This window comes from Pimephales promelas, chromosome 13 (genome assembly GCF_988280905.1).
Source record: "Pimephales promelas chromosome 13, fPimPro1.hap1.1, whole genome shotgun sequence".
NCBI lineage: Eukaryota > Metazoa > Chordata > Actinopteri > Cypriniformes > Leuciscidae > Pimephales > Pimephales promelas.
The window spans coordinates 26,423,688-26,449,078 of record NC_142781.1 but is presented as its reverse complement, the minus strand read 5'-3'; the positions used below and the strand labels follow the sequence as shown (position 1 = coordinate 26,449,078).

General features: G+C 36.4%; 3 protein-coding genes across 4 annotated transcripts; 1 reads left to right on the top strand and 2 right to left on the bottom strand.

Moving 5' to 3' along the window:
• The first annotated feature begins 1,232 nt into the window (after positions 1 to 1,232).
• On the top strand, positions 1,233 to 13,389 carry adgrf3b (adhesion G protein-coupled receptor F3b). Its single transcript, XM_039693106.2, has 18 exons — positions 1,233 to 1,337; positions 1,818 to 1,878; positions 2,129 to 2,141; positions 2,268 to 2,408; positions 2,565 to 2,720; positions 2,817 to 2,866; positions 4,957 to 5,015; positions 5,193 to 5,329; positions 5,428 to 5,646; positions 5,731 to 5,964; positions 6,673 to 6,819; positions 6,933 to 7,132; positions 7,238 to 7,417; positions 10,167 to 11,483; positions 11,584 to 11,625; positions 11,704 to 11,736; positions 11,901 to 11,973; positions 12,592 to 13,389. The coding sequence occupies exons 1-17, from the start codon at positions 1,324 to 1,326 to the stop codon at positions 11,943 to 11,945; spliced, it is 3,048 nt and encodes a 1,015-aa protein (XP_039549040.2). The 5' UTR covers positions 1,233 to 1,323; the 3' UTR covers positions 11,946 to 11,973; positions 12,592 to 13,389.
• Positions 11,387 to 18,871, bottom strand: mep1a.2 (meprin A, alpha (PABA peptide hydrolase), tandem duplicate 2). Of its 2 annotated transcripts, XM_039693107.2 has the most exons (14): positions 18,193 to 18,871; positions 18,044 to 18,068; positions 17,895 to 17,948; positions 17,719 to 17,759; positions 17,533 to 17,608; positions 17,339 to 17,456; positions 17,065 to 17,240; positions 16,700 to 16,921; positions 16,429 to 16,575; positions 15,305 to 15,520; positions 14,254 to 14,700; positions 13,859 to 14,026; positions 13,569 to 13,755; positions 11,387 to 13,481 (listed from the first exon to the last, which is right to left on the bottom strand). In XM_039693107.2, exons 1-14 carry the CDS (start codon positions 18,241 to 18,243, stop codon positions 13,331 to 13,333), a joined length of 2,079 nt encoding a protein of 692 aa, XP_039549041.2. In that variant the 5' UTR covers positions 18,244 to 18,871; the 3' UTR covers positions 11,387 to 13,330. The 2 variants fall into 2 exon arrangements, with proteins under 2 accessions (XP_039549041.2, XP_039549042.2); XM_039693108.2 differs by lacking the exons at positions 17,533 to 17,608; positions 17,895 to 17,948; positions 18,044 to 18,068; positions 18,193 to 18,871.
• Positions 18,872 to 19,607: 736 nt separating this feature from the next.
• Positions 19,608 to 24,662, bottom strand: mep1a.1 (meprin A, alpha (PABA peptide hydrolase), tandem duplicate 1). The gene is made up of 14 exons (XM_039692415.2): positions 24,572 to 24,662; positions 24,396 to 24,420; positions 24,271 to 24,312; positions 24,071 to 24,111; positions 23,872 to 23,947; positions 23,645 to 23,762; positions 23,210 to 23,385; positions 22,881 to 23,102; positions 22,645 to 22,791; positions 22,354 to 22,569; positions 20,735 to 21,199; positions 20,480 to 20,653; positions 20,332 to 20,394; positions 19,608 to 19,757 (listed from the first exon to the last, which is right to left on the bottom strand). The coding sequence occupies exons 1-13, from the start codon at positions 24,653 to 24,655 to the stop codon at positions 20,345 to 20,347; spliced, it is 1,836 nt and encodes a 611-aa protein (XP_039548349.2). The 5' UTR covers positions 24,656 to 24,662; the 3' UTR covers positions 19,608 to 19,757; positions 20,332 to 20,344.
• Between the last annotated feature and the right edge of the window lie 729 nt (positions 24,663 to 25,391).

The following is a 25,391-nucleotide window of genomic DNA, read 5'->3' as shown; positions in this document are numbered from 1 at the left end:
ACGATAAAAGCTGAGAATAAAAACAGAAAAGAGACTCATGTTAAAAATAAATAAATATAGTGTTCATAGGAAAGAAGATATTCTCATTGAGCTTTGTCACCTAAGAATGTTGCGAATTAGAATAGAATGCAACATTGCCTTTCAACATTATAAATAGAACAGGAATAGAATAAAATAATAGGAAATGTATGAATGATTTTACCTGGTTCCTTCAATGGAATTAAACCTTCATAGGCATGTTTCCTCATTTTGAATGAGCATGCAAAACAGATACATTTCCATAAATGCTTATTTAACAAACAAATACTTATGAAGAAAACAAGACACTAATTTGCATGTGTTCCCTAACAATAAATCTCTTTAAAATCTCAACTTTTATTAAATGTATGTAATCAATTATTATTATTATTAAAGAATTATTATGTTGAATTTATGATGAAAACATTTATTATTATGGTTTTAATTAACTATTAATCGCTTTTCATAACATTACGCAACAGTCCATATTCATGCTTTCCACAACAGCCGGAGGCTCAATGATTTCACCGCAGGCTGTATAAACATGGTCACTGTGTGTTACCACATATTACCATAGTCATCTGTGGGTTAGATGAGCTATAGATGCAATAGTGGTCAGAATAACGGGGAAACATGACCATATCACAGGGGTTGTAATGTAAGAAAATATACAATATTTTTATATTAGTGTTAATCTATGAGAATATACAATTTCCCCTTAAAACGAGTGCAAAGATAATTTTTCAGTTTGGAAATATCAAAATTCAGGGTTTTACTTTTACTTACATTGTGCAGAAGTGGGCACTTTTTAGTATATTCCCAATAAACAAAAAAGTTCATTTGAATTGTGTCTATATGTAAACCTGATATGGGACAATTTTACACACCTCCCACCTGGTATTCAACATTCAGAAACAGCAGAACTTCTTTCTAATCTTATTTCTGAAAGTACTGCAGGTTTAAACATGAAAATTATTTATCTAAATCAGCCACAAATGACAATCTAACCAAACACTAAAGGACAAGGAAGGCATGTCTGAGCTACATTTGTTAGCCAAATCTCAATGGAAAGTCTGAAGCTATGACTATGGTGTGCTAACTTATCCAGGTGGCCTATGGACTTGGAGAATGTGAAATGCAAATGTGAGAGAGAGCTTTGTAAATTAGTTTTCGCCACCCCCACTGCATTTGTCAACTTTCCCTAATTCTCATTCAGCACCCCATTTCACTCAAGAAACTGGTTCTTCTCAGGGAACATGTTATTATGACAGATAGCATTGCTTAAAACTTCCTCTCTTTTAAAAAATGCAGACTGTAAGGTCAGTATGTATATATTTTGTTTGTATGTCCATATATTCTTTTGTCTATTATAAAGGTACAGCAGCTAAATGTGATTATTTAAAGTATGGCGTAAGAAATAATCTCTCTCACAATATACATATTCTCATCTTACTATGTTCAAAGAATAATTATCAATTGTTTTTCTTTATCTACCAACAAATGTAGATTTTTTTTATGTAAGATCTTTGTTCAGCTTCTGTGACAATTATTATACACAATCTAAATGTGTTCTGAAAGGCAGCACTTAGCTTTGATGAAGTTTTTTTTGCAGTTTTGTGGTTTGATGATGTTTAAGTGTGAGATGACATGAACAGTTTATACTATACAAACTGTACTATTTAGTTAGAATTTGAAAAATAGATATTACTACTAACTTTGATATCACTTTCAAGTTTGTTTTAGAGGTAGGCATACATTTTGATTGTCTTTTAAAGAATTGAATGCAATCTCCCTAATAGGATCAAGACACTGTCTGGTGCAGGAATGCTGCTTTTTGCTGCACTGTTCATTTTTAGCCAGGTAAATTCATAAAGGAAATATACAGGATAACAGATTTTGTCCCAATAAAAGGAACACTGAAGTAATAGCTTGAATGCCATCTACAAACTGCTAATTTATTTAAATATATTGTCTATGCTGTATAATATTTTCTGACACATAAGAATCAAGTTCTTGTCATTACGGATCATGATCATTTGTTTAGTATAATAAAAAAGCAGAAGCAAAACAAAATTACTGACTATCTTCTTTTTCTTTTTTTACCCATCAGACTTCACATGTGGGTAAGTTTTCATTTCACCAGACAGTCCTTTTCACAATAATACAAAAAAAATCTTGTTTTAAAATCCACAAACTATATACAAAGTTACATCAAACGCAAATTATAATTTTGCATTTTATGTTTTCAGGGTCCCTAGAAGTGACCCATTGGGCAGAGGTCATGATTGAGGGGAATAAAACCTTAGATGTTACAGCCCATCTGTCTGGACTTATAGGAACCATTCTAGATACAACGGGGGTAACTATCACAAATGCTGAAATTGCGGCAGGTAAGAGATGTGCCAGGTTTTTCTTTCTGATAAAGATTGTATTCAGTTTTAATAAAGTCTATGTGAAATGTTCACTATCAATAAACCAGCCTGCCAGACTACATTTCAAAACAGAATAAATATGCTGTAAAGTCATTATGTGATAATGTGTTGTAGAGTGTGAAATAATTGGCCAAAATACAACATGCTGGTGTGGACCAGAATATGTTTGGAGCAATTTAGTGTGTGACTCTGTAAATAAATGCTGCAACGTGGAAAAATGTGTGGCAAATATATCATACGTCACGCCTTTGTGTCTGCCCAAAGTGAATGGTAAGTTTAAGTTAAAGTCAGTCAGACCATTCATAATTTGCACGAGACCACCTCTGAACAACATTAATGATTGTTTCGCTGCTGTGATCCTTATAGTTTCACTCATTGGCATGCTCACTGGTAGCCCCTCAACAGTCACAACCATGGTACGTATGCATCTACTCATTTAATAATTGATTACTTTTTCTGAAAGGCATATAAAGCAGCTGCAGAAATGAATAGTATTATATTAGATATGTAAGGGATAACGTAGAGTCAGACGGTCCTTATAGGGCCCCACAGGGCGATCAGGACGCCAACGTATTTGCATTTATTTTGCGCTAATGTCCGATCCACTGACTATACGTTATCCTGCTTATAACATGGCTACTCTTAAAAAAAATAGAAGTGATCAATGTTGGTTTGAGATGAAATAAGTGAAATTGTTTTAGGCTATACTTCTACCGCTATGAATAAAATAAAACGTAACGAGTAGAACAACATGAATATTGTGTCACTGTTATTAGTGATGGGCGCTTTCAAACACTTCTACTTAAAGCTTCGAAACATTTACAAATCTTTTCTTTGGTTCGGAGCTTGTATCGAACTCGCCAAATCACGTGATTTCAGCAAATGAGGCTCCACTATATCATACTGTTCGAACATTGGTTTCAAAATATTTCCAAATTCGGTTGACAAAGTTATCGTAAATACGAGTTTCCTAGTTAAAAATTGGACATGAACAATCTCTCAAATCCTATTTACCACTGGGAAGCTCAAAGTTCATTTTGATACCCAAGTTCCTTAGTTGGGCGTGCCATTGCATAAACTTTAAACATGGTGGAGGGGACCAATTTTGGATTGGACATGACAACAGCATTAACCATATAGCCTGTATGTAGATTCCACATTCGACCGCTCAAGACGCGTTGACACGTCGGGTCGTCCGCCAACTGGCCAGATTCAGCGCAGTACAGCAGTCACATGTGTTATGTGTTTATTCTCATAACTTCAGGCCCTGTTTACACCTGGTATTATGTTTTAAGCTTGTCCACTTTCGACCACTTCTAGAGGTAGTTGAAAACACATTAGACCAGATTGATTTCGTAAAATAAAGGCTCACGTGATCAAACATCCGCAAAAGTCCGCCTACTGACCTAACCATATGGGAAGCGCGCTAGACATACAGGATTTAAAACTGATTTCGGCTTGGTCTTGCGACGGTCAGAGCAGAAACTAAAGCTGTTGCTCTCCCTATGCTTTTTAGTCATCTCAGGGCAAGTACATATGCAAATTATGCACGATTATTTTGCGCTTATTTATTTTTGATTAAATCTGAGAGCTGTCTCACTCCTCCATATGGCTTCTGAGGGATCGAAACTGGCTGGCCTAAAAGTTATGAAAGACATCGTTAAAATAGTCCGAGTCACAACATTGGCTCAATCTTAAGTTTATCAAGTGGCAAGAATACTTTTTGTGCGCAAAAAAACAAACAAAAATAACGACTTTATTCATCTATTCATTTCCTTTTTTGTGGGCCTCGAGTTCACGTAGTGTAACAGCGCAACGCTTCTAGGTTGTGCGTAAAGTGTGCGTTGCGTTCTCCCCTCCGATCGAATCAGTGTATGACTTCAAAGTATCGTGAGAGTGATTCGAAAGCAGCTTTATTTACATGGCGAAACTCAGCATTTTTATTTGTAGGTTATATTTCATAGACACATATTCATGAAAATATTTGCAGTTGGTTTTTGAAAGACGCCATTATACACGTTTGGCCAGAGTTCTCGTTGCATTTACACAGTTTTGACCAGCAGGTGCCGCCTGTGTACAACACTATTTTTGTGTACAACACTATTTTCAATTAAAAATGGAAGATATTTTAGAGTTTGGAACGCCTCGTTTCTCCAGTCACTAAATATTATAACCTATTAACTGACGTTTTCTGATGGCATTTACAATACAGTTGAATACTGAGACACAGGGAAGCACCAGACAGAGTTTGAATGAAACAGGGCCCGAGTAGCACGGGTTTCAGATAAGCTAACTGATTTAGAGCGTAGGCACGGACGAGTATTTGGGAATTCTACCACTGGATGGCGCTATGAACTAGACAGAATCAAGTATTCCAGAGAGCCATGTAATAAAGTACTACTGTATATCTCTTTAATGAAAAGATTTTGAAACCCTAATGCAGAGTGGCTATTTATTCAATTATGACAAATCTCTTACTCATCATTCTAACCCATTTGCTTTTCAGCTGCATAATGCGTTTAGTGTGCTAAATGCCTTCAACTCGTTGACCATACAAGGCACCCTGTGAGATATCTTTCTCATAATTTTTTATTGCATTTTACATGTTTTTTGTATTATTTGAAAGCAAACAAGTAATTATAACCACTTGAAATACTCTGTTATTTTCATTTCTTTATTTGATTAGATCTAGCTTACAAAAGTTTTTGTAACCAAGAAACTCTTTCCCCTCTTTTGTCACAGTCTCACAGGGGCATATACATACGCTCACAATTTCACAGTGTCTCTCAGTTCTGTGTTTGCCACCTCCAAAGTTCAAAGCATAATTGCTACATTATTGACAAATCCAACCATTTACAGTCTCAATGTTAAGTCTCTAGGTAAAACACTGCAACCACACCAATATTTTCACCACTAGTTCTATCAATCCATTCCTGCCAATCTTTTCACCGTCACAGTATTTTATTATAATTTACAGGAATGGTGTTCATGGAGGCACCTACAGGAAAAGTGTGTTATAATTCAAGACAACAGCTGAATTGTACCAGTATAGAGGCTATGAGCAAGTGTGTGTGGCAGATGCAAAGAGGTGAAGAAGAGCCATTGGTTCTGGGACCAGGGAGTGAGGTAATGCTGTCAGATACGTGTACAGAAACATCAACAGTCGCACTTCTGAAGACAAGTGGATTCTGGTCAGGTGTGTTGTTTAATGCAATCATGAGTGAAACAGGGTTCCATTTATATTACTGTTTGTGACTTTTGTCATTTTTTGATATTCTAGGAACATACAGCTGCCTTTTTGTCAGCGGCAACATAGCTCACATGGCCATGGCACCTATTCAAATTGCACTGCTGCCAGAAGTCATTAATGTGACAAGCAATCCACAAACTATTGATTGCTCTGAAGCAACATCCACCAAAGTTACCATCTCATGTTCCATCGACAACAGTAGTGAAACCTACCTACCCCGGCTAAAACTTGGAAGCTTAGAAAATACTACACCAATTAAAGAAGGTAAAGCTGTAATTAAATTATCAATATATTATATGTAAATCTTCCGTTTGATGGCACATGAAGCTGACTTTTATCTTACACAGAGCAAATAATCAACTGAAGCTTCAAATCACATAAGGTTTATACTTATTCTATAAAATACAGTATTTTTTTTTTTTTTAAATCAAGCAATTTACCAAGTAGCACAAATGTAAACATGTTCCAGGACAAGCTTTGTTAAAATGTATCTTAGCTCATCATTTCATTTGTGAAGCGCAATCGATCAAAATCTGACTTGCAGTGGCTCCAAAACCGAGTATGTACATGGTGTTTTATTAACAAAGTTCGGGAGGGGAAAAAAAAAAAAAAAGAAGTTTTTTTTGGTCCGGAGCTTGGGTCAAACTCACCAAGTCAAGTGATTTCAGCAAATGAGGCTTCACTATATCATACTGTTCGAACGTTGGTTTCAAAATTTGGATAATTTGCCATATAGTTTTATGCTGCCTTCATGTGCAGAGTCAGAGTTATCGTAAATACGAGTTTCCTAGTTCAAAATTGGACAACGCCCTCTAAAGTCGTATCTACCACCGCGAAGATCGGGAATCATTTTGATACCCAAGTTCCTTAGTTTGGCGTGCCATAAACTTGGGCGTGTCCACATCACTATTTATTTCAATGATCCATAACCTGTGAACACATGTACGTAAAAATGTTACCCATGTTTTACAGTGCTCAGTGGTATAATCAAGTATACAGCAGAATTCCCTGTAAATTGTCTGGCAGAAGGCAAACCAAGTTCATTTGAGGGCAGTTGCACTTTAGAGAACACTTTGAATCAACTGCGAAATCTCACAATAAAAGTATCAATCATTTACCGTAAGTACTTAAAGTCATTTTCTAATCCAAATGTATGCCATTCTACAAAACTGGTCATGCTTTAAACACTGGTCAAAAAACTAATGTTTTTGTCCATTTGTTTGTTTTTGTAGCCAGTGACCTGTTTTGTGCAGAGGAAGTAATTGAAGAGAGAACATGGCCAAAAACAAAGAATAATGAAACAGCTGTTATAGACTGTATTGCATCAGGGAGACAGGGCACAATGAAACGCAAATGCAATGGGAAAACATGGGGTGAAGAAGTCTCTCTCTGTGTTAAAGCAATCCTGAATGATGTAGCTTTGCAAGCAAAGGTATGGAAATCTATAGACCTGAATGAGTGACCTGACACAACAATGGCATGTGACATGTAACGTATGTCTTTAATGTGAAAATGTCTCATTATTATCTCACTCCAGGATTTTGAAAAAGGACTTGGAGCAACACAAGAGGTCGCTCAGTTAATCTTTCAGAGTTTGAAAAACAACACAGCCGAAGATTCTGATAACAGTTTTGGTGACGTCAAAACTGCAGTTAATGTTTTCCGAACTATGAAACAGGCATCAGTAAACATGCCACTAGGCGAAAACCTTATTCCAGTAAGCATTTTAACTATTTCACTTCCTTTTGACAGCTGCTCACATATTAAATAAGTATATTATATAATGAATTAAAATAATACAAATTATGTAAGCAATAAGGTACGAGAGGCTGTGCTAACAACGCCCTTCAGCCGTGACTTATTCAAGACACAGCACTTGCCTTGAGTACCTTATTGCTTTTATAAAACGGTTACCACAGTTTCTGCGCCGTGTCTATCTTTGCTGTGCTGCTCACACTCAATTATAGTGAAAGCACACTTTTGATGAAAAAAAAAAAGTATTTAGAAGTGCCCAAAATGCACAGAATTTGCATGTCGTGTGTTTTAACAAGAACTGGAGTAGGCTATGTCAGAAAAGAAAATTTAAACTTGTTTTTATTAATGTGTTTGAGTAAAAGTATATGGTGCTTTATTAAAACAGAAAAATAGAAAATAAATATTAGTGTTATTAAAAATAAAAAAGTGGTTAGAAAAATAAAATCAAAATCGGTATCAGCAGGTCAAACTCAATGAAATTTGGGAATCGGGATCGACCTAAAAAATTTTAATTGGTGAACCTCTATGCATACATAGGCTACATACATGCATATATACATATATAGCCTATATATATATATATATATACACACACACACCCACACACACACACATAGACAATTAATATATTATGTGTATGGGTTAGGGTAAGTTATGTGTGATTTAAATATATATTTATTAACAATTAGCCTATGGATCCTATGTTAAAAACATAACAGTTACATTTGTTATGGATCGTAGCCTATTTAAGAATATAGTTAATTCACTCATTCACTATCTCTCCAGTTTTATTATCATTTTATTAAGTTAAAATTTTACCGAACCTTGCTGCATAGTCGTTGCTGTTAATGTATTCTACGTCATGTCATGGGAGCAGTCCATTTCCATCCATCCATCAATCCATCTATCCATCTTCTTCCGCTCAGTCCATTTCCCTTCAAAATTAAACACATTTCTGTCACTCCCAAGAAATAAAATGCTAATATATGCATTTAAAGTAATATATATGTAAATGTATAGACCGTTTCACAAGATGTAAAAACACTGGTCCAGAAGCAGTCCCTGTTTCAGTTTTTTAAAGTCCCCGTGAACCGGAAGTTGCAAACGATTTTTCTCCAGTGCTGTGACGTATTTCCAAGTGAAACGGAATATTGAACAGAGGGCAGGGTTTGACTCTAGCGCTCCTCCTCTCCATCTCTCGCTCATAGCAAACTAACGGTTTGAGGGGAGTGGTTAAGCGTTTCCCCACCCAAACTGTGAAACCTACGTCATCAGAAAAAGGAACCGTTCCAGACCGGAAGTAACTTTTCAGATTTTGATTAAAGATTACCAAGGTAAAACATTTTTTAAATATATTTTTACTTGCACGGATTAATTGTTCACCACAAGACTAGTAATATGCGCTAACAAAGTAAATAGGTTCAATTTTGATTTCACGGGGACTTTAACACTACATAAAAGCTGGGATAAAATACAACCAACAGAACATTTAAAACTGAATCAAAAAGTTAAACAAACATCTTTAAGATGTTTTCTTTACATGTGAAATAAAGAAAACAGTTACAAACTGAAACAGGAAGTGTTTCTGGACCGGTGTTGTTTACATCTTGTGAAATGGTCTATATATATATATATATATATATATATATATATATATATATATATATATATATGTCCCAGACCATGGTATAAAATATAATAAACAATGTACATTGTGCGTCAATATTTACCATTAATTGCTGCAAATACAGCTGCAGCTGTCTGCCCCGCTTAAAACAAATCATTCAAACTGGTTGACGGCTACACGTCACAAACCACGTGACCGCGCGAGATCAGAGGGTGTTTGAACTCTCATATTTAACGGCTCTGATTTCAACATACTACGATTTGCGACGTACTAATTCTTTTTTCGAATACTATTTGGGACGGATACTGACTGACTCAATCATAAAGACTATCTTTGCTGCCATCTAACGGCGAAATAATTTAATGAAATAATTAAATAATGTTTTTCCATTAAAATTGTCCCACATCATCACATACCCTTCAGCATACCTAGAGATTGGCACGGTTTTATTTCAGTTTGCCTAATAGTTGGTTTGAATTGCATTGAGAGATGATTTTATGGAAAGCACCCCATCTCTAGGTAGCTATGGTGAAGGGTATGTGATGATATGGGGCTATTTTAATTCCAAAGGCCCAGGAAACTTTATCATGATGCATATCCTGCATCCATTAAATAAAAACTGAAATAAAAATCTGCCTGCCTCTATGGGAATTTAACATATATAAACCCTGTATTTTAAGGAAGATCATTTATTTATTTACGATACATTATTCATTCACAAAGAAAATTGGTGTTTTCCCCATTTTTAAGGCATTAAGATCAATTTTCCAAAAGAAGATTTTAACTTTAGCATGGGAGTATTTCTTCACACAAATCAAGCATTTGGCCTTTGCTCTTTTTTAATACATTGTGCTTGTAGTCGTATATGCCTGATATATCCTGTATCTTATATCATACAAATGGGTAGGTTTAGGTGTGGGGTTTGGTTTGGTTACATGTTCAAACATGTCTAGATGCAGTAAATTATAAAGAAAAAAATGCAAATAAAATTCCTGACCAAGTGTCAGTGTGTGACAGGCTGGGTGTGAGAATGTGCTGCTTTGAGATATTTGCTGTTTCAGTCGAAAATCTGTTCTCTTTGAAGGATTTCCTCGAATCAGCCAGCAGCATGTTGAACGTAACCTGGGATGGGGGAGATGAGGAAGAGAGCAGTTCTCTGGCCGTACAATATCTGTCATCTGTCGAAGGCCTTGTAAACAGCATCAACATAAACAACAGTGAGGGCTACAACTCCACAAACATTCAGTTTCAGATCTGCCGAAGCGGTCCGACTTGCAACAAAACCGTTTTCAACGTGGAAGTTGAGCTGAACGCAACAGCAGCAATGGTGAAAACAGTGGGATTACAGAACTTGGCCAACCGCTTGCCAAAATTGGGTTACGAGGAGGCATTGTTTCCTAGCATAGTCGTATCCAGCACAGTTGTGAACAACACTCAGCCTTCGGTGAACATCAGACTGGCTTTTCCCAATGACGAGGGCATCAGTGCCACGATGCAATGTGTGTTTTGGAACGTCTCGGAGGATAGATGGTCAGACGAAGGTTGCGATTTCGTCCAAGGTCCTGGGAACACCGCCTTCTGTGAATGCAACCATCTCACCTCCTTCTCCATGCTCATGTCCAAGCATGCAGTGAGCATGCCTTTTCTAGATCAGCTCACATACATCGGACTGGGAATCTCCATTTGCTCTCTCATCATCTATATCATCATCGAGTGTTTGGTCTGGAGCGCCGTAGTTAAATCCGCCCTCTCTCACTTCCGGCACACTTCACTCCTCAACATCTCTCTGTGTCTGCTTTTGGCCGACTGCAGCTTCTTAGCTTCCTCTTTCCCGTCAATCCTAAATGACACCATATGCCTTATTTTGGTGGTGGCTAAGCATTACTTCTTCCTGGCGATGTTCTTTTGGATGCTGTGCCTGAGTATCATGTTGGTCCACCAGCTCATTTTCGTCTTCAGCCACATTGGGAAAAAGATGTACATGATCCTCGGATTCACCATTGGCTATGTTTGTCCGACAGTGACTGTGGCGGTTACATACGTGTACTACGATCAAGCGACTGACATCCCGTATTACAGCACGAAAACATGCTGGCTTACCTATCAGTCAGCCATGCAGGGATCCATCCATGCATTTCTCTTTCCAGTTGGGACCATAGTGCTGGTGAACTTGGCTTCCATGGTGGTGGTCATTGTGACGGTTTTAAAGCCGTCTGGAGCTGAGACCAACAAAAAGGGGGACAATGATGCAGCAAAAAGCATAATCAAAGTGATTATCTTTCTCACTCCTATTTTTGGTGGGACTTGGATTCTGGGGATTTTTGTGTTTCTGATGGACGACTTTACGCAGTTTATTACATACGTAGTGCATTACGCGTTCACCATAGTCAACTCCCTGCAGGTACTCCTGTCTCTACACGAATTTTTTTTTACACTTTAAATAGTACAACTTATATATTGATTCATTTATACCTAATGCCTCTATCATTTACACCTTCTAGGGCTTTTTCATCTTGTTGACAGGATGTTTTGCAGAAAAAAGGGTAAGTGTTGTAATTGACATAAAAAAGATGTTAGTTAGGACCACAGAACACTTACCTGTTCCTTTCTTTTTCCTACAGGTCCGAGATGAAATATTAAAAATAGTTCTCGGGGTGAGTTCTGGGGAACCCATGTTAAAAAAAATTAAATCAATTTGAGTGAAAAACTAGAATACAAATATTAAATGCAAAATGTACTGTTAAAATAAAAGAAAAAATATTTTAAAATAACATTATGTAATATAACATTATAATAACCCGCCCAACTCCACCCCCAGAAATCTGGAAAAGAACAAGGAACAGCAACATCCACCGCAAAATAAATGATCCACACAAATGGATGCACACATGGTGAGTTTAGAATACAGATTAATTCCCTTGTTTGATTTTATAACCAGGAATTATTATGTGAGGAAGATTTAAATCAAATCACTTTTATTTATATAGGTATATTCAGCCCGTTCTCATCCCAAGGCGTGATTGCTTTTTACATTTCGTCTCCATCCAACGCACATGGCACCCTTTAGCGTCAATATGAGACGCAGATATACATGGGCCAGAAGGCGCCTCCTAGTGGTGTAACCCTAAACCTATCCCAGAACTAAACTTACCACAACCGAACAAAGCTCTGTGCGTGTTATATTGACGCTAAAGGGTGCCATGTGCGTTGGATTTAGACGAAATTTCAAAAGTGTCACTATATGACGTATATTTATACCTATATATATATATATATATATATATATATATGCTTTTTATACAGATTTAATCAATTATGAAACAACTTCTATTTCAACTGTAAAGCAGCTCTACGGAGGATAATAGTGTCATTATTCTGCTCAGTTTAGTTTAAATGTTGATTCAATAACAGCGTCAATTATGCAAAGTTCCTCAATTCAAAGGCAGCTAATTTAGCCTACTTGAAGACAAAATTTTCTTTAATGAAAGTTTTTCTGATTTGTATTGCAGAAGGAGCATAGAACATTTATCCACCTCTGAACCCACAGCAGAAACAAAAAGAGGAGAGGAGGCACAACTGTTTGGTGAAGACCTAAAAGTTCTTTTTGTAAAGACTTAACATCTTTGAAACAAAGTAGGCCTATAGGCTGTGGTCGTCCCTTTTTACTTACTGCATAAACTTAGGAACAAACCAAGATAATCAAAGATATATAATAGATGTTCGTGTTTGTGTTTTCAAAAGAACAATATAAGGTGCTGCTGTATATATGGAGCGATACCCTGATTGTTGTTGTCTTTAATTTAAAGCAGTTCTCAACGTCCTATGAAAATGTCTGTCTCTTTAAATGCAATGTAAAATGTGGTCACTTACCTTGGTTGTAATCTGATTAGTTTTAGCTCTGCTTCTATTTTGCTAAACATATGGAACTATGACACCATTTTCTGCTATTTAGAAATTCTGACAATATCTGATGAACCAAAGATAATTTAATACATCTATGCACTCTGCTTGAGCTTATCAATTAATGTTTTTTTGTTTGTTTGTTTTTTTGGTTAGACCAATTTCCTTTTTTCATGTACAGTAAAGGGATATGGAAACAAAAAGAGAGATGAGATTGTTAATAATACAAGTTTTATTATCAATAAAAGTTCTTGGGTATACTATTGTAAGATGGTTCATCAATAAAAATTATTTTCTTTTTGCTTATCACAGAGTGGTTATTCAGATGTCAAATATGATGAAATAGGTTTAGTTCTGCCTGTAGATCACCGCTATAATGGCAACAGTAAGAACTACAGTTCCTGCAGCACCACCGATCAAAACTCCCAGAATTCCTCCATCAAAGTGCTGTTTCTCACAAGTGTCTCCTGTGTACACAATGGCCTGTCCAGAGACACATCTACAGAAGACAACACGAGCATTTTTTTTTCATTTTTAAGCAACAAACTGTGCTTTTATAATTAAACACGCTAAGATCTGCACTAACCTGCATGTTGCCATCCCCTGAAGTACGACACAAGCTCCTCCATTACGGCAGGGGTTTGGCTGACATGGGTCGCTGATCGCTCGTCGCTCTCGGACTTTCGGGCTCTCAAAGCTTTCTTCTGCAGGCTGGGGGTTGCTTGAGAGTTGGAGCTTGGTTGGAACTTCAGATTTTACAAGATGTGTCAAATCTGGTTGTTAAAGTAAAACACACTTTAAACAATTAACATATTTATCCCAATAGATTTAAACAAACTGATTATAGTGATGGGTGGAACAGTTGATCGAAATTACCATCGAAATTAACAGTGATGATCAGGTCATCGTTCTTGAGGAAGTCCCGCCTATGGAGCTGATCGTGTGAGATGAAAGTGGCCCAACCAAACTCTGGACCTCTGAAGCAAAAGCAGCTGTCGTCCCATTCTCCAACCGTAGATGGTTTACTCCACCGCATGTCAGAATCTAAGGGAGTGATTAATGGGGGTCATTAAATCATTCAAAATTCATTGATGCTGCAATGTGAAATCGATGATGGATAGATGGATGGATGGACTGAACCATAGAGGGATAGATAGATAGATAGATAGATAGATAGATAGATAGATAGATAGATAGATAGATAGATAGATAGATAGATAGACAGACAGACAGACAGACAGACAGACAGACAGACAGACAGACAAACGCACCAGTGGTGAAGCTTCTGCTGTTAGACATTTGAAGTTTTGTGTCTGGATTTTGATCCATAGCCGTAATAGTGACCTGTTGATTCGCTGCAGGCCATTCTAATACTGCATCATTCTCACCAGCGAAGAGGTGAAAAGTGATCCCAACAAATTTTTCAGCCGAGTTATTCCTGGCATTTGGATACACATTAATTCCATAAGCGTAACCCTCAGAGTTGTAAAATCGAGCACTCTGAACTCTGTCACCCTGATGGATAGTATTAAGGAGACTGGTGAAGTTCTGAATCCTCCAGACAGAATTTGGGCATGATGTCTCAGTCAGAGTAATGTCATCTATAAAGATCCCTCCTGATGTTTTGTTGGAGCCAACAATACCCTGAAAGAAGTACCGGAACTTTTCCTCAACATTTAGAGTGACGTGTGCAATCTTCCATGACTCATCCCCATCCCCTGAAGAAATCAAAGAGGTGCACAGTATTCAAAATCTAATGCATAATCATAGTAGGCTATCAGAAGAGATATTCTGAGTCAATTGTCAGTAGTCAAGACAAATCAGTTGTTTGCACAAAGCAGCTTCATAGAAAAACATGATGTTAATGTTGATATCGCCATGCTCTACAGTTGCTTTTAGCAGTTTAGAGCTGGGCATTAATATAGTTCTATTATGCGGCTAAATAAAAAACTAAAAAAAACAGACAGATAAGATTTGTTATATATATTATATGTCTATATATATATATGAAGAGTTCAGATGCAAAAGCCTCTAAGTGCCATTTGAAATTTTCTTCTAGAATGATCATTTTTTATCAAGCATGTATATTTAAGTTCAGTAATTTCACTTAAATTGCAATGAGGATTACCTATTAATTGTCATTAAGTGAAATTATTGAACTTGAATATATAAGCTTGATAAAAATGATCATTTTAGAAAAAAATTTCAAATGGCACTTAGAGGCTTTTGCATCTGAACTCTTCATATATATATATATATATATATATATATATATGCATATGTATTAGGGTGCACATACCGTAACGTTTGGCCATAACTGACCTGTGATTGTGTGAACTTTTTTGACTCTGTGAACAGTGCCAGTTCCATCATCCCTTCTGACCCAAATGATGAGCTGGTCACCAGAGTCCCCAGTCATCTTGTAGAAGAACTCGAGGCACTGCTGGTTTCTCTTGGGGTAAAGAATCCGTGACTCCAACAAAGCTGAGTGTCCCTTAGCCTTGTTAGCGGTGTCAAACTTCATAAAATAGCCTGCATCTAATGATAAAACATTGTTTATGCAAAACAGAATTCAATGGCTGGCTACATATAATATATTGAATATTGTTGTCACATAAGGAAATTCTAACTAGTTTACTAATACAGAAAATAATTTATTCAAATTAAGAGTAACTTGTGATAGTCTTTGAGATAGATCAAATTTGGGGCAGTCATGCATGGCCAAATGGTTAGAGAGTCAGATTGGTAACCCAAAGGTTATGGGTTTGATTCTCCACACCGGCAGGAAATGACTATTGGTGCTTTTCCACTGCATGGTACGGTTCGGTACGGCACGCTTTTCGGGTACAGCATGCTTTGACCCTTTTCCACTGCATGGTACGGTAAGGCTCGACTCGGTACGGCTCACTTGTGGCGCTTTTCCACCGCAAGGTACAAAAGCGTACCGTACCAGTACTAAATGTGACGTGAAGCACTGCAGATCACTGATTGGTCAGACAGAATCGTCAGTACCAGCGTCATTGTATTTGCAACCAATAGACATCGACACGAGAAACCAAACCCGCTAGATTTAAATAGCCAGTAACAGCCACCTCTGTTATCTATCAGTCCATAATCCCACCCACTTTTAAGCGGTACTAACTGCAGTGGAAAAGCAACCGAGCTAAAGCGAACCGAGCCGTGCCGAACCGTACTGAGCCGTACCAGCAGTGGAAAAGCGCCATAAGGTTCCCTTGAGCAAGACCCCCAATTGCTCACCGGGCACCACAGCAAAGGGAAGCAATGCCCATGGCTCCAGGTGTGTTAGTATACTTGGCCTTCACGTCATCTCACTTTAAATATTTAATATTCAATACTTTTATTTAATTATTTTATATAAAATTTTACTTTTTATTTTACCCTGACAATGCTTTATTCTATAAACAAAAGTGTTCAACTGAAATTACCTCTGCAGTTTCCTGCAAGTGTGTGGTCCTTTACATCTGTAGAGCTCAAAGTCTGGACCCAGTCAGCATCATCTTCATCATACTGAATCATTCCACAAATGTTGATCTGCTCAAAGGCACATTGATCCAGAAGAGTGTGGGTTGCAGCTGAAAGAAACCAAGTTGATATGGCAATACTGCGAGTATGGAATGTTTTTTCATGCACGAAATATGTCAAGCATTGTTTGTAATGTTTGTAAGAGCCGGAGGCAGTTGTTACATCAGAACTTACAACAGTCATACATGCGATTCAGTCTTTCCAAATCAAGAGCACTGAAGTCTAAGCGCTGTCCTATTACGTTATTGAAGGCAGGGATGGTAGTGGTTATGGTGGGAACATCAGGGTCCTTGTTGAAAGACAGAGGCCTGTAGTGCATGATGGACTCATAATCATAGGGCGTGTTCAAATCGGTTATAAAATCATCCTCATACTTATTGAAATTGTGCTCCTTTCCTGAACAAATTTGGATGACAAAAGGAAAGTGGCATTACATTTGTTCCATCCTTCCCCATTTTTGCAATGCAAATCACAAATTTGCGGCAAACTAAAAGAGAGATTCATGATGCACTTTTATAATTAAAATAGATGCAAATAACCTGGAATGATTTGATCCCACCAAATTTGAACATAGTCATCTCTGTCAGAGCGAGACTGTTCATGGTAGAAACCCAGTGCGTGGAGAAGTTCATGCTCTACGATGGCCTTGGTGTCACATCTGTCCCCTATGGAGACGTTCTGGCCGCTCTTTAAATCTCCCACAAATGACCAACATCTGTAACAAACACAAAAACAAAACTGCATTTTCCAAAAGCATTGTTGCAAGCCTCCCAATGCTTTTGGGAAAAGCAGCCCAGGCTGATTTTTACTTACCCATCCAGCTTTGTGAAAGAAATATAGGTGCTCTCTCCTTCATAGGGCTTGAAGTCCACGCAAGACTTGAGACGATACATTTCAAATGCTTGAAGAATCACTCCTTTTGCATTAAGATCTAAACAAGAGAAGCTATGAATATTCTCATCCTGGAATCAGTTGATTTTGCATTTGAAAATAATAAATAATCTCACCCAAACTATCTGTGAGTATGTATGGAATGGGAAACTCCCATCTTGCTTTTTCATCTAATATTGCATTTCTTCGTGGCTAAGATAAGAGTTCGTTTTAGGAATTAAAATATTGAATATAAAATAAGATAACAAAACAAAAGGCAGTAGATTTGGACAACATTTGTTTTAAAAAAAAGAAAGACTTACATCTCCAGCAATATCTCCTTCAAACAAACCTCTCTGGGAATCTGAAATGTTTCAATTCAGATACTTTAAAATTTTTCTCTTATTGAACTGACAAATATATGTATAATACGATTATATTGCATTTAAAAACCATATGTTTGTATGGCAAACTTTTCTATAAATGTATTTTTACTGACCTAAATTAATTTCAAGAATGTCCTCCCGTAATTCACCTGCATCTGCATCCTTGCCTAATATTTAATAAAGCATACAAACTTGTAAGAAGCTCTATGAAGATAAAATTCGAATTAAACTTTAAATCTTTAAAATGTCTAAAATATTGTACCATATTCTGTTGGAAGGGCATGCACCTGCAAGATAGATCGATTATAGATTAGATTAATACATTTTCATTGGAATTGTTTGCTTTACCATAACTCAAAATGTCAAGACGTTTTTACATTTAGAAATGAATAATGATAAAGTTTAAAATACCTTGAACATGAGAAGAACTATGAAGAGAATGATTCTCCACACGGAGTCCATGTTAACCAGGAGACGACAACAGGGTTTTGCGCACTTATAAACATACCAGTAAAGTCAGAGTTGGAGAAGAACTTTGATCTGAGAAGCACATACAATTACCAGGTGAAGTAACACGGACCAGTTGGTTAGTGGCCTGTCATGTGTATGGTGAAGTGTCTGTTTACTGCATGCATCAGCTCTTCTATATCTATCTTTATCTCTTTCTCCCTTATCTTTATCCTTCTTTATGATAACAGTATCATGAATTCAATCTCTCAAAATAGATATATTTACATTGTGTCGCTTATAACATCTGAAGAGCAAAGAAAAATGTGATTCAGACTTATTTAGATTAGCAGCAATGTTGTATTTAATGGGCTAAACTAAAAACTGAAATCTTAGAAAAACACACATTATGCTTGAATTAGTAAAAATGCAAAATCACAACAACACGTTCCTGAATTAAAAAAATATATATTTGGTGACCTATTTTTTTTTTTTTTTTTTTTAAAGTCAGCAAGGAACAGAAGTTGTGATAGGCTTTTCTTCTCTACTGTGATGTATATCTGAGTGAATCATTGTTGGATCATTGGTTTGCTATTGTGATGTCATGTGAGTTATAGGTTGTCCTACCCTCCATTAAACATATCATCAGAGAAGAGAAGAGAAGAGAAGAGAAGAGAAGAGAAGAGAAGAGAAGAGAAGAGAAGAGAAGAGAAGAGAAGAGAAGAGAAGAGAAGAGAAGAGAAGAGAAGAGAAGAGAAGAGAAGAGAAGAGAAGAGATGTTGTTGCAAGTGGGAGGGGAAGTTTTGATTAAAGATTACGAGGGCACGTAAATTTAACTATAATAATGTGCGCCAATAAATCATTCATAATAAATACTGTAACATTTCATTAAAAAAGAGGAATTGATGATTTTGATTTCATTGGTGACTTTAAAGCACAAAAGCTTATGTGTAAAAGGACTCCTTGATATCCGATCTTCTCAAAATAAAAGATAAGAGGAATGAGTTAAAGGTTTACTGCAGGCCAATATATGAAGATGAGTATAACCTCAGCACTGCAACATAGGTCAACACAGTCATATCAGATTTCAGATAAGATTAAGATATTATTCCATTTTTAACAGTAAAGTGCACAATGAAAACTAACAAGGTTTCAACTGCATGCATGTATCGGATAGATCGGATATCAAAAAGTCCTTTTACACATAAGCTTTTGTGCTTTAAAGTCACCAATGAAATCAAAATCGTCAATTCTTCTATTTTCATGAAATGTTACAGTAATTATTATGAATGATTTATCGGCGCACATTATTGTATCACTTCAGATGCCAGTGCAATGTGTAAGATATTCACAATTATTGACATATTAATGACGTTTGGTAAAAGAGTTTAATTTTAGACTTTATTGGGAATGTTTAAAAAGTTAAAGTACAGAGTGAGCATATCAAACACATTTTTGTAGTAATAACAATTGCATTTTAAGATGATGTTCTCCACAATTCACACAGCTTTCTCTCTTCAGACTGACACCTGTTTCAGGATATGAAAAAGGTCAATTCTCTCATACAGTTTAACAAACATATCATACTGTATGTCAATTATCAAACTACTGATTGTCTCTTGATCAGTTATTGGTAGATCAAAAGCAGTCATAAACCAAGATCATAAGCTCATAACCCAATAACACTTAAGTGGTAATACTTTATTTCGATAGTCCACTTTAGATATTTTCCTGAATAATATATACGTATATTGAAACTACATGTCAACTAGTTATTCGAGTATTAGCAGATTGTCTGTTTAATATCTGCTGATTGCACTTTATTTCAACGCTCTCCCAACAGACATTCTACTGACTATAAGTTATTTTGCAAGTACTAAGCATGACCTAAAAGTCTACTTTACTCTAGTGAATTTTGTTGTTGTTGCTGTTGACATATTGCAAATGAATGAGAGTTAGTTGACATGTGGTTGCAAAGTTATTTGTATTTAGTAGAATTTCTAAAGAGGACTATCGAAATAAAGTGTAAACTAAAGCTTATTGGAAGTCCTTTTGTTCTGAAAGAATAAAACTGCTGTATTTATGGTATCAGAGCTCACTTACACACTTATCGGTGTCAAACCTTTGGTGCAACCGGAACTTCACTCTTTATCATGCTTGTTAAGTCTTTAAAGAGACACACAAAACCAAATTATTAGACAGTAACACTATTAATGTCTAAGACAGAATGTGTTCCTCAGTGTAAACGTACCCTCAAAGTCAACAAAGATGATGAGGTCATCATTTTTCAGGTAATTCCGTCTGCGTAAGTCGTAGTGTTTTATGAAACTCCTCCATCCCACTGACTCTCCTCGATAACACTGGCAGCTTGGGTCAAAGGTCCCAAACTTTCTTGGATTGTCCCATATTAGTTGGTCTCCATTGACTAAAGACCAGGAATACAAAAAGAACAAGTTATATCACATATATATTCACATATATCACAATAGAAGCCATCATCACATACCTGTGGCCAAGTCAGTGGTGAGACTACGAGCAGAGGACATCCTCAGCTTAATGTCTGGATCCTGGTCCATCACCACTATGGTGGCCTGGCGGTTCACAGCCGGCCACTGCATCACAATGTCATTGTCCCCACTGGCCAGATGGAAGTACAAACCAGTGTAGTTGCCCGTGTAATCGGAGTAGCTAGAGATTGGGCGTACTTGAATCCCATAAGCGTAACCCTCAGGACTGTAGAAACGAGGGCTGTTCAGCACGGTGTTGTAGTCGGCTGTTTTCAGGATGCTCGAGAAGTTCTGGATGCGCCAGACAGCGGCTGGGCAGTGGGTCTCTGTCAGGCTGATGTCATCGATGAATATGCCTCCTCCAGAGTTGGGAGGGTCTCCTCTCACTGCCTGGAATGCATAGCGGAATTTTGCTCCCATCTGCAATGGCACATGAGCAATCTTCCATGTTTGGTCTTCGTCAGCTGGGTAAGATAAGCCTTTTGTTATCACCACATTCATTTTATAATAAAGGATTACATAAAGGATAATTGAAGGGATAATGATTACGCACATTATTTTGATTATTATACAGTCACTCACTAAATTAATACATGAATGTGTGGACATGAAATGTTGATTTAACCCTCTGATGGTCTTCATTTAGGAGTCACATCCTGGTCCAGAAGTGACCGAACTGCTAAAAAACGAAACCTCCTCCATCCCAGTAATAACCAATGCAATTTATTTTTGTTCTATAATATTTATTCTTTTTAATTTAGAATTTTGAGACAATTTGATTGAATTTATTAATATTTATGCAATATTTATGGTCTATTTTTGCCATGAAAAAAAAATATATATATTGTTTTTTTATTTTTATTATTAATGTAGTATTTTAGTTTAATATAGAGTCTAGGAATTTTCTTCTTTTTTGAAGAAAATTAGCACCATCTGGTTACAGTATAGAGAAAAAGCATAGAACCATGGTGTAACCACTAGATGACATGTACAGCTCTCTATGGAGAGGCATGTGAATTCACCAGCTGTTTATGAACACATTTTTTTGGTGGATTTGAATAAATATTTAAAATAATCTCAAAAACGATTTCTTATTAAGTTTAAGATTTTTTTTTTTTTTTTTTAGAAATAGTGATAAAAAAAGTGTTTCCCATTCATTTCCTATGGGGGTCATTTTGATTTTGACCGAAGACCAAAATTGTGACTATTTTTTTTTTTTACCACCACTTAGCATGCTCGGATCATGACCTCAAATTTTTATTTTTTTTTTTTTTGCCAGAAAAGTCACCAAGTATCATAACCTTCCAATGAAGCTGTGATTTTTTTAAATTCAAAACAGTAAATTATTCGGTCATACGTGACAAGGTCCATCAGAGGGTTAAAATTACACATGTAAAATCTTAAAGCTTTCCTGCAATTTACACCTACAAATTGGGGCTTTTGGTTCCCCACAGAGTCTTTCAGTGAACGGTTCTTAAAAGAACCATTTTTTCTCAGTGGTAGAACATTTACGAAAATCTAAAGAGCATTTAGCAGAATGGAATGTTTCCACTGGTTCTTACTTTAGTTTTAGGAGTCTAAGATACAAGTAGTTCAAATTCAAAAAGGAAAAAATTACCCCAGATTGTATGCAGTTTCTTTAGTTTTCGCACGGTTCCTGTTCCATCATCCATCTTGGCCCAAATCACTAGGCTGTCCTTTACACTGCCTGTCATTTTGTAGAAAAACTGCAGGCACTGCATCTTTCTCTTAGGATATAGGATGCGGGACTCAAGGAGAGCGGATTGTTCTGCATTTCCAGTGGAGGTGTCAAAATGCATGGTATACCCTAAATCTAAAAATAAAATAAAAAGTTATTTAAATTAAGTTATTTAAACTTCAGCCATTTCAGGCAATGGAGATTTATAACCTCTGCATTGTCCATTGAGAGTATGATCCTCGGAGCCAGGAGAGCTCTTAAGATGGACCCAATCAGCATCGTCAGTCAAACTCTGTACCATTCCACAAATGTTTATGTTTTCAAAAGCGCACTGGTCCAGCAGGGTAAGAGAAGAGGCTGGGGACAAAAATGTATATATATATAGTATATATTTTTTAAACATTAATATATGCATTGATATTTCTATATGAATATTTATAACCTACAGCAGTTGTACATTCGATTCAGTCTGACAACATCCATCTCACTAAAGTCCAGGTATTGCCCTATGATGTTGAAGAACTCTGGGATGTTGGTTGTGATGGTAGGAATACTGGGGTCTTTGTTGAAAGCAAACGGACGATAATGCATGACAGACTCGTAGTCATATGGTGTATTTAGATCTGTGACAAAACTGTCGTCGTATTTGTTGAAATTATGCTCCATGCCTAGAAACAAAAACATCATGTTATAAATAAAAGTCACATGCAAAATTGTACGAGTAAGTAATGAATATTAAACTACACAGGAAATAATGCGAAACAAATAAACTAACCTCCAGTGACCTGATCTAGCCAGATCTTCACATAGTCATCTCGATCCTGGCGAGACTGTGTATGGTAAAAGCCCAGGGCATGCAGAAGTTCATGCTCAATCACAGCCTTATGGTCACAGCCCGGCCCCAGAGAAAGCACCTGCCCATTCTGTAGATCTCCAACATAGGACCAGCACCTACAGCAATTACAAGTCCTGTTAGTGTGACTTCCTTTGTTTTATAATATACGATCTTGTTTGATGGTGGAATCCCATTTGCTAAACGCCATCATTAGAAATCATTAGCTTATTATTATATCATACACACTTTTTATCAGGCCCAGATTAACTGAATTTATGGTAAAATTCTGTGGATGTGCTCATGCTCAACATATGTATATTCTGATGTTATAAGTATAACAGAAATGTTATTCGCAATGTTTGACTGCACACATACCCATCTCTTTTCTCAAATTTGATGAATGTCTTCTCTCCCTCATAGGGTTTGAAATCAACACACGACTTTAGACGGTACATTTCAAATGCCTGATGGACCGCACCTTTTGCGTTAAGGTCTGTGTAAAATGGGGAGAATTTATCCATGAAGAAAATCAGTATTATATAAACACAAATTAGCCAGTTTTTGTTTTTGAACAATTTGGAAAACAAGTGAATATCACTTACCCAGGCTGTCAGACAGAATGTATGGAATAGGGAACTTCCATCTGTAAGTTGTGTTAATAAGACCAATTCGACCAGGCTGTAAAAGGATATAGGTTTTAATAGACACTTTCATAAATCAACAATAGACAGTGATAGATATTATTAAGAAGATTTCAGCATGTGCAACAAAACTGAATTATGACATGGCATGTGCACTTACGGGTAGGGCTATGTCTCCCTCAATCAGTCGGGTTTTTGCTCCTGACAAACAAGTTAAAAAAAATTTTTAGTATTAAAAGAATGCATTTGTGCAATATTTTGCAAAGTAATCAAACTAAAGTATTTCTTTGAATGTACAGTAGCATTAAAATGAACTTTGTTGCCTCTGTGTTTTGCAATATAATGTATAAAACAATTTACCAAGGTTGATGAAAGGGTTGAAATTTGGTTCATCTTCAACCTCTGTAATAAATAAACATTTATTTAGATGAATGAAATAAAAAAATGTATAACTTACAGTATTTAATAAAAATCATCAATCTTACCATGAATACGAGTCGAAACTGGAATCTGAAAGTCATGGCAGGAATATGATTAATCTCAATGTATTTAGAGATATCAATCACTGTAGATATCCAGATAATTGCATAAGCAATAGGGACCAAAGCCTGTTAAAGTATAATGTTATAAAGGGTAAATTAAAATACAGAAAATCACTCACAGCATGAAGTGCCACAGCCAGCACTGTAAAGATGAGCAGCCTCTGTAAAAGCATACTTACTGACACTATGTGAGATATTGCCATCGCTTAAATTGTATAAAGAGAACTTTAGCCTTTGACCACAGTCCATGTTTATTGGAACAATGGATATGAAGTCTCATGGTTGGCTGGCAGAGGCAGGCTAATTACACATTAATTGTGCAGATATTAACATAAAGAAATACATAATATTCAATAAAAACAAACATGAATAAGAATGAATCATTTTTTTATCGACTGCAAAAATAAACTAATTTAATAACATTTTTTTATGATTAATCGCGATTAATCGGCATTAAAAAATCTTACGTTTTTAATACATTTTGCAATGTAATTTCACAGTTAATCTGCAAATTAATGCAGAAAAAGCGTATATTTAAATATTTGTCAAACATGTATAGGAAATCGGCTATACAGAAATTAAATAAAGTTATCAAACAGTTGGCATTGCATAGATTAATCGTTATTAAAGTTATTTAATCAATAGCTGCACAAAACAATCCTTATACTAGTAAATGTTTTAATTAATATGCACTCAATGTACTGAATCTCCACCCCCTGATCCCTAACCCCACCCCTAATCCTACCCATCTCCACCCCTTAGATCTGGATCCAGCTCCGCCCCCTAGATCTCGTGTACTGCAATGAGATGCTACTAGAAAATATGACTCAAGATAGCCAAATCAATGCTAAAAGTGTGTTAAACGTTGGCAAGACGATACTGTTAGACGCAAATATGAATATTTAAATTAATTTAAGAAAAACGTGATGTATTTCCTAT

What these genes read in the sequence shown, in the direction of transcription:
- adgrf3b (XM_039693106.2), top strand. An exon ending in TACTACACCAATTAAAGAAG is followed by an intron (nt 5,965 to 6,672) that starts GTAAAGCTGTAA and finishes CATGTTTTACAG; the next exon opens with TGCTCAGTGGTATAATCAAG. An exon ending in GATGTTTTGCAGAAAAAAGG is followed by an intron (nt 11,626 to 11,703) that starts GTAAGTGTTGTA and finishes TTTTTCCTACAG; the next exon opens with GTCCGAGATGAAATATTAAA.
- mep1a.2 (XM_039693107.2), bottom strand. Translation starts at nt 18,243, where the DNA reads ATGGACTCCGTGTGGAGAATCATTCTCTTCATAGTTCTTCTCATGTTC. An exon ending in TAGTTCTTCTCATGTTCAAG is followed by an intron (nt 18,069 to 18,192) that starts GTATTTTAAACT and finishes TCTATCTTGCAG; the next exon opens with GTGCATGCCCTTCCAACAGA. An exon ending in CAGCAGAAGCTTCACCACTG is followed by an intron (nt 14,027 to 14,253) that starts GTGCGTTTGTCT and finishes TCACTCCCTTAG; the next exon opens with ATTCTGACATGCGGTGGAGT.
- mep1a.1 (XM_039692415.2), bottom strand. Translation starts at nt 24,655, where the DNA reads ATGGCAATATCTCACATAGTGTCAGTAAGTATGCTTTTACAGAGGCTG. An exon ending in AGTTTCGACTCGTATTCATG is followed by an intron (nt 24,313 to 24,395) that starts GTAAGATTGATG and finishes TATTTATTACAG; the next exon opens with AGGTTGAAGATGAACCAAAT. An exon ending in CAACCCTTTCATCAACCTTG is followed by an intron (nt 24,112 to 24,270) that starts GTAAATTGTTTT and finishes CTTGTTTGTCAG; the next exon opens with GAGCAAAAACCCGACTGATT.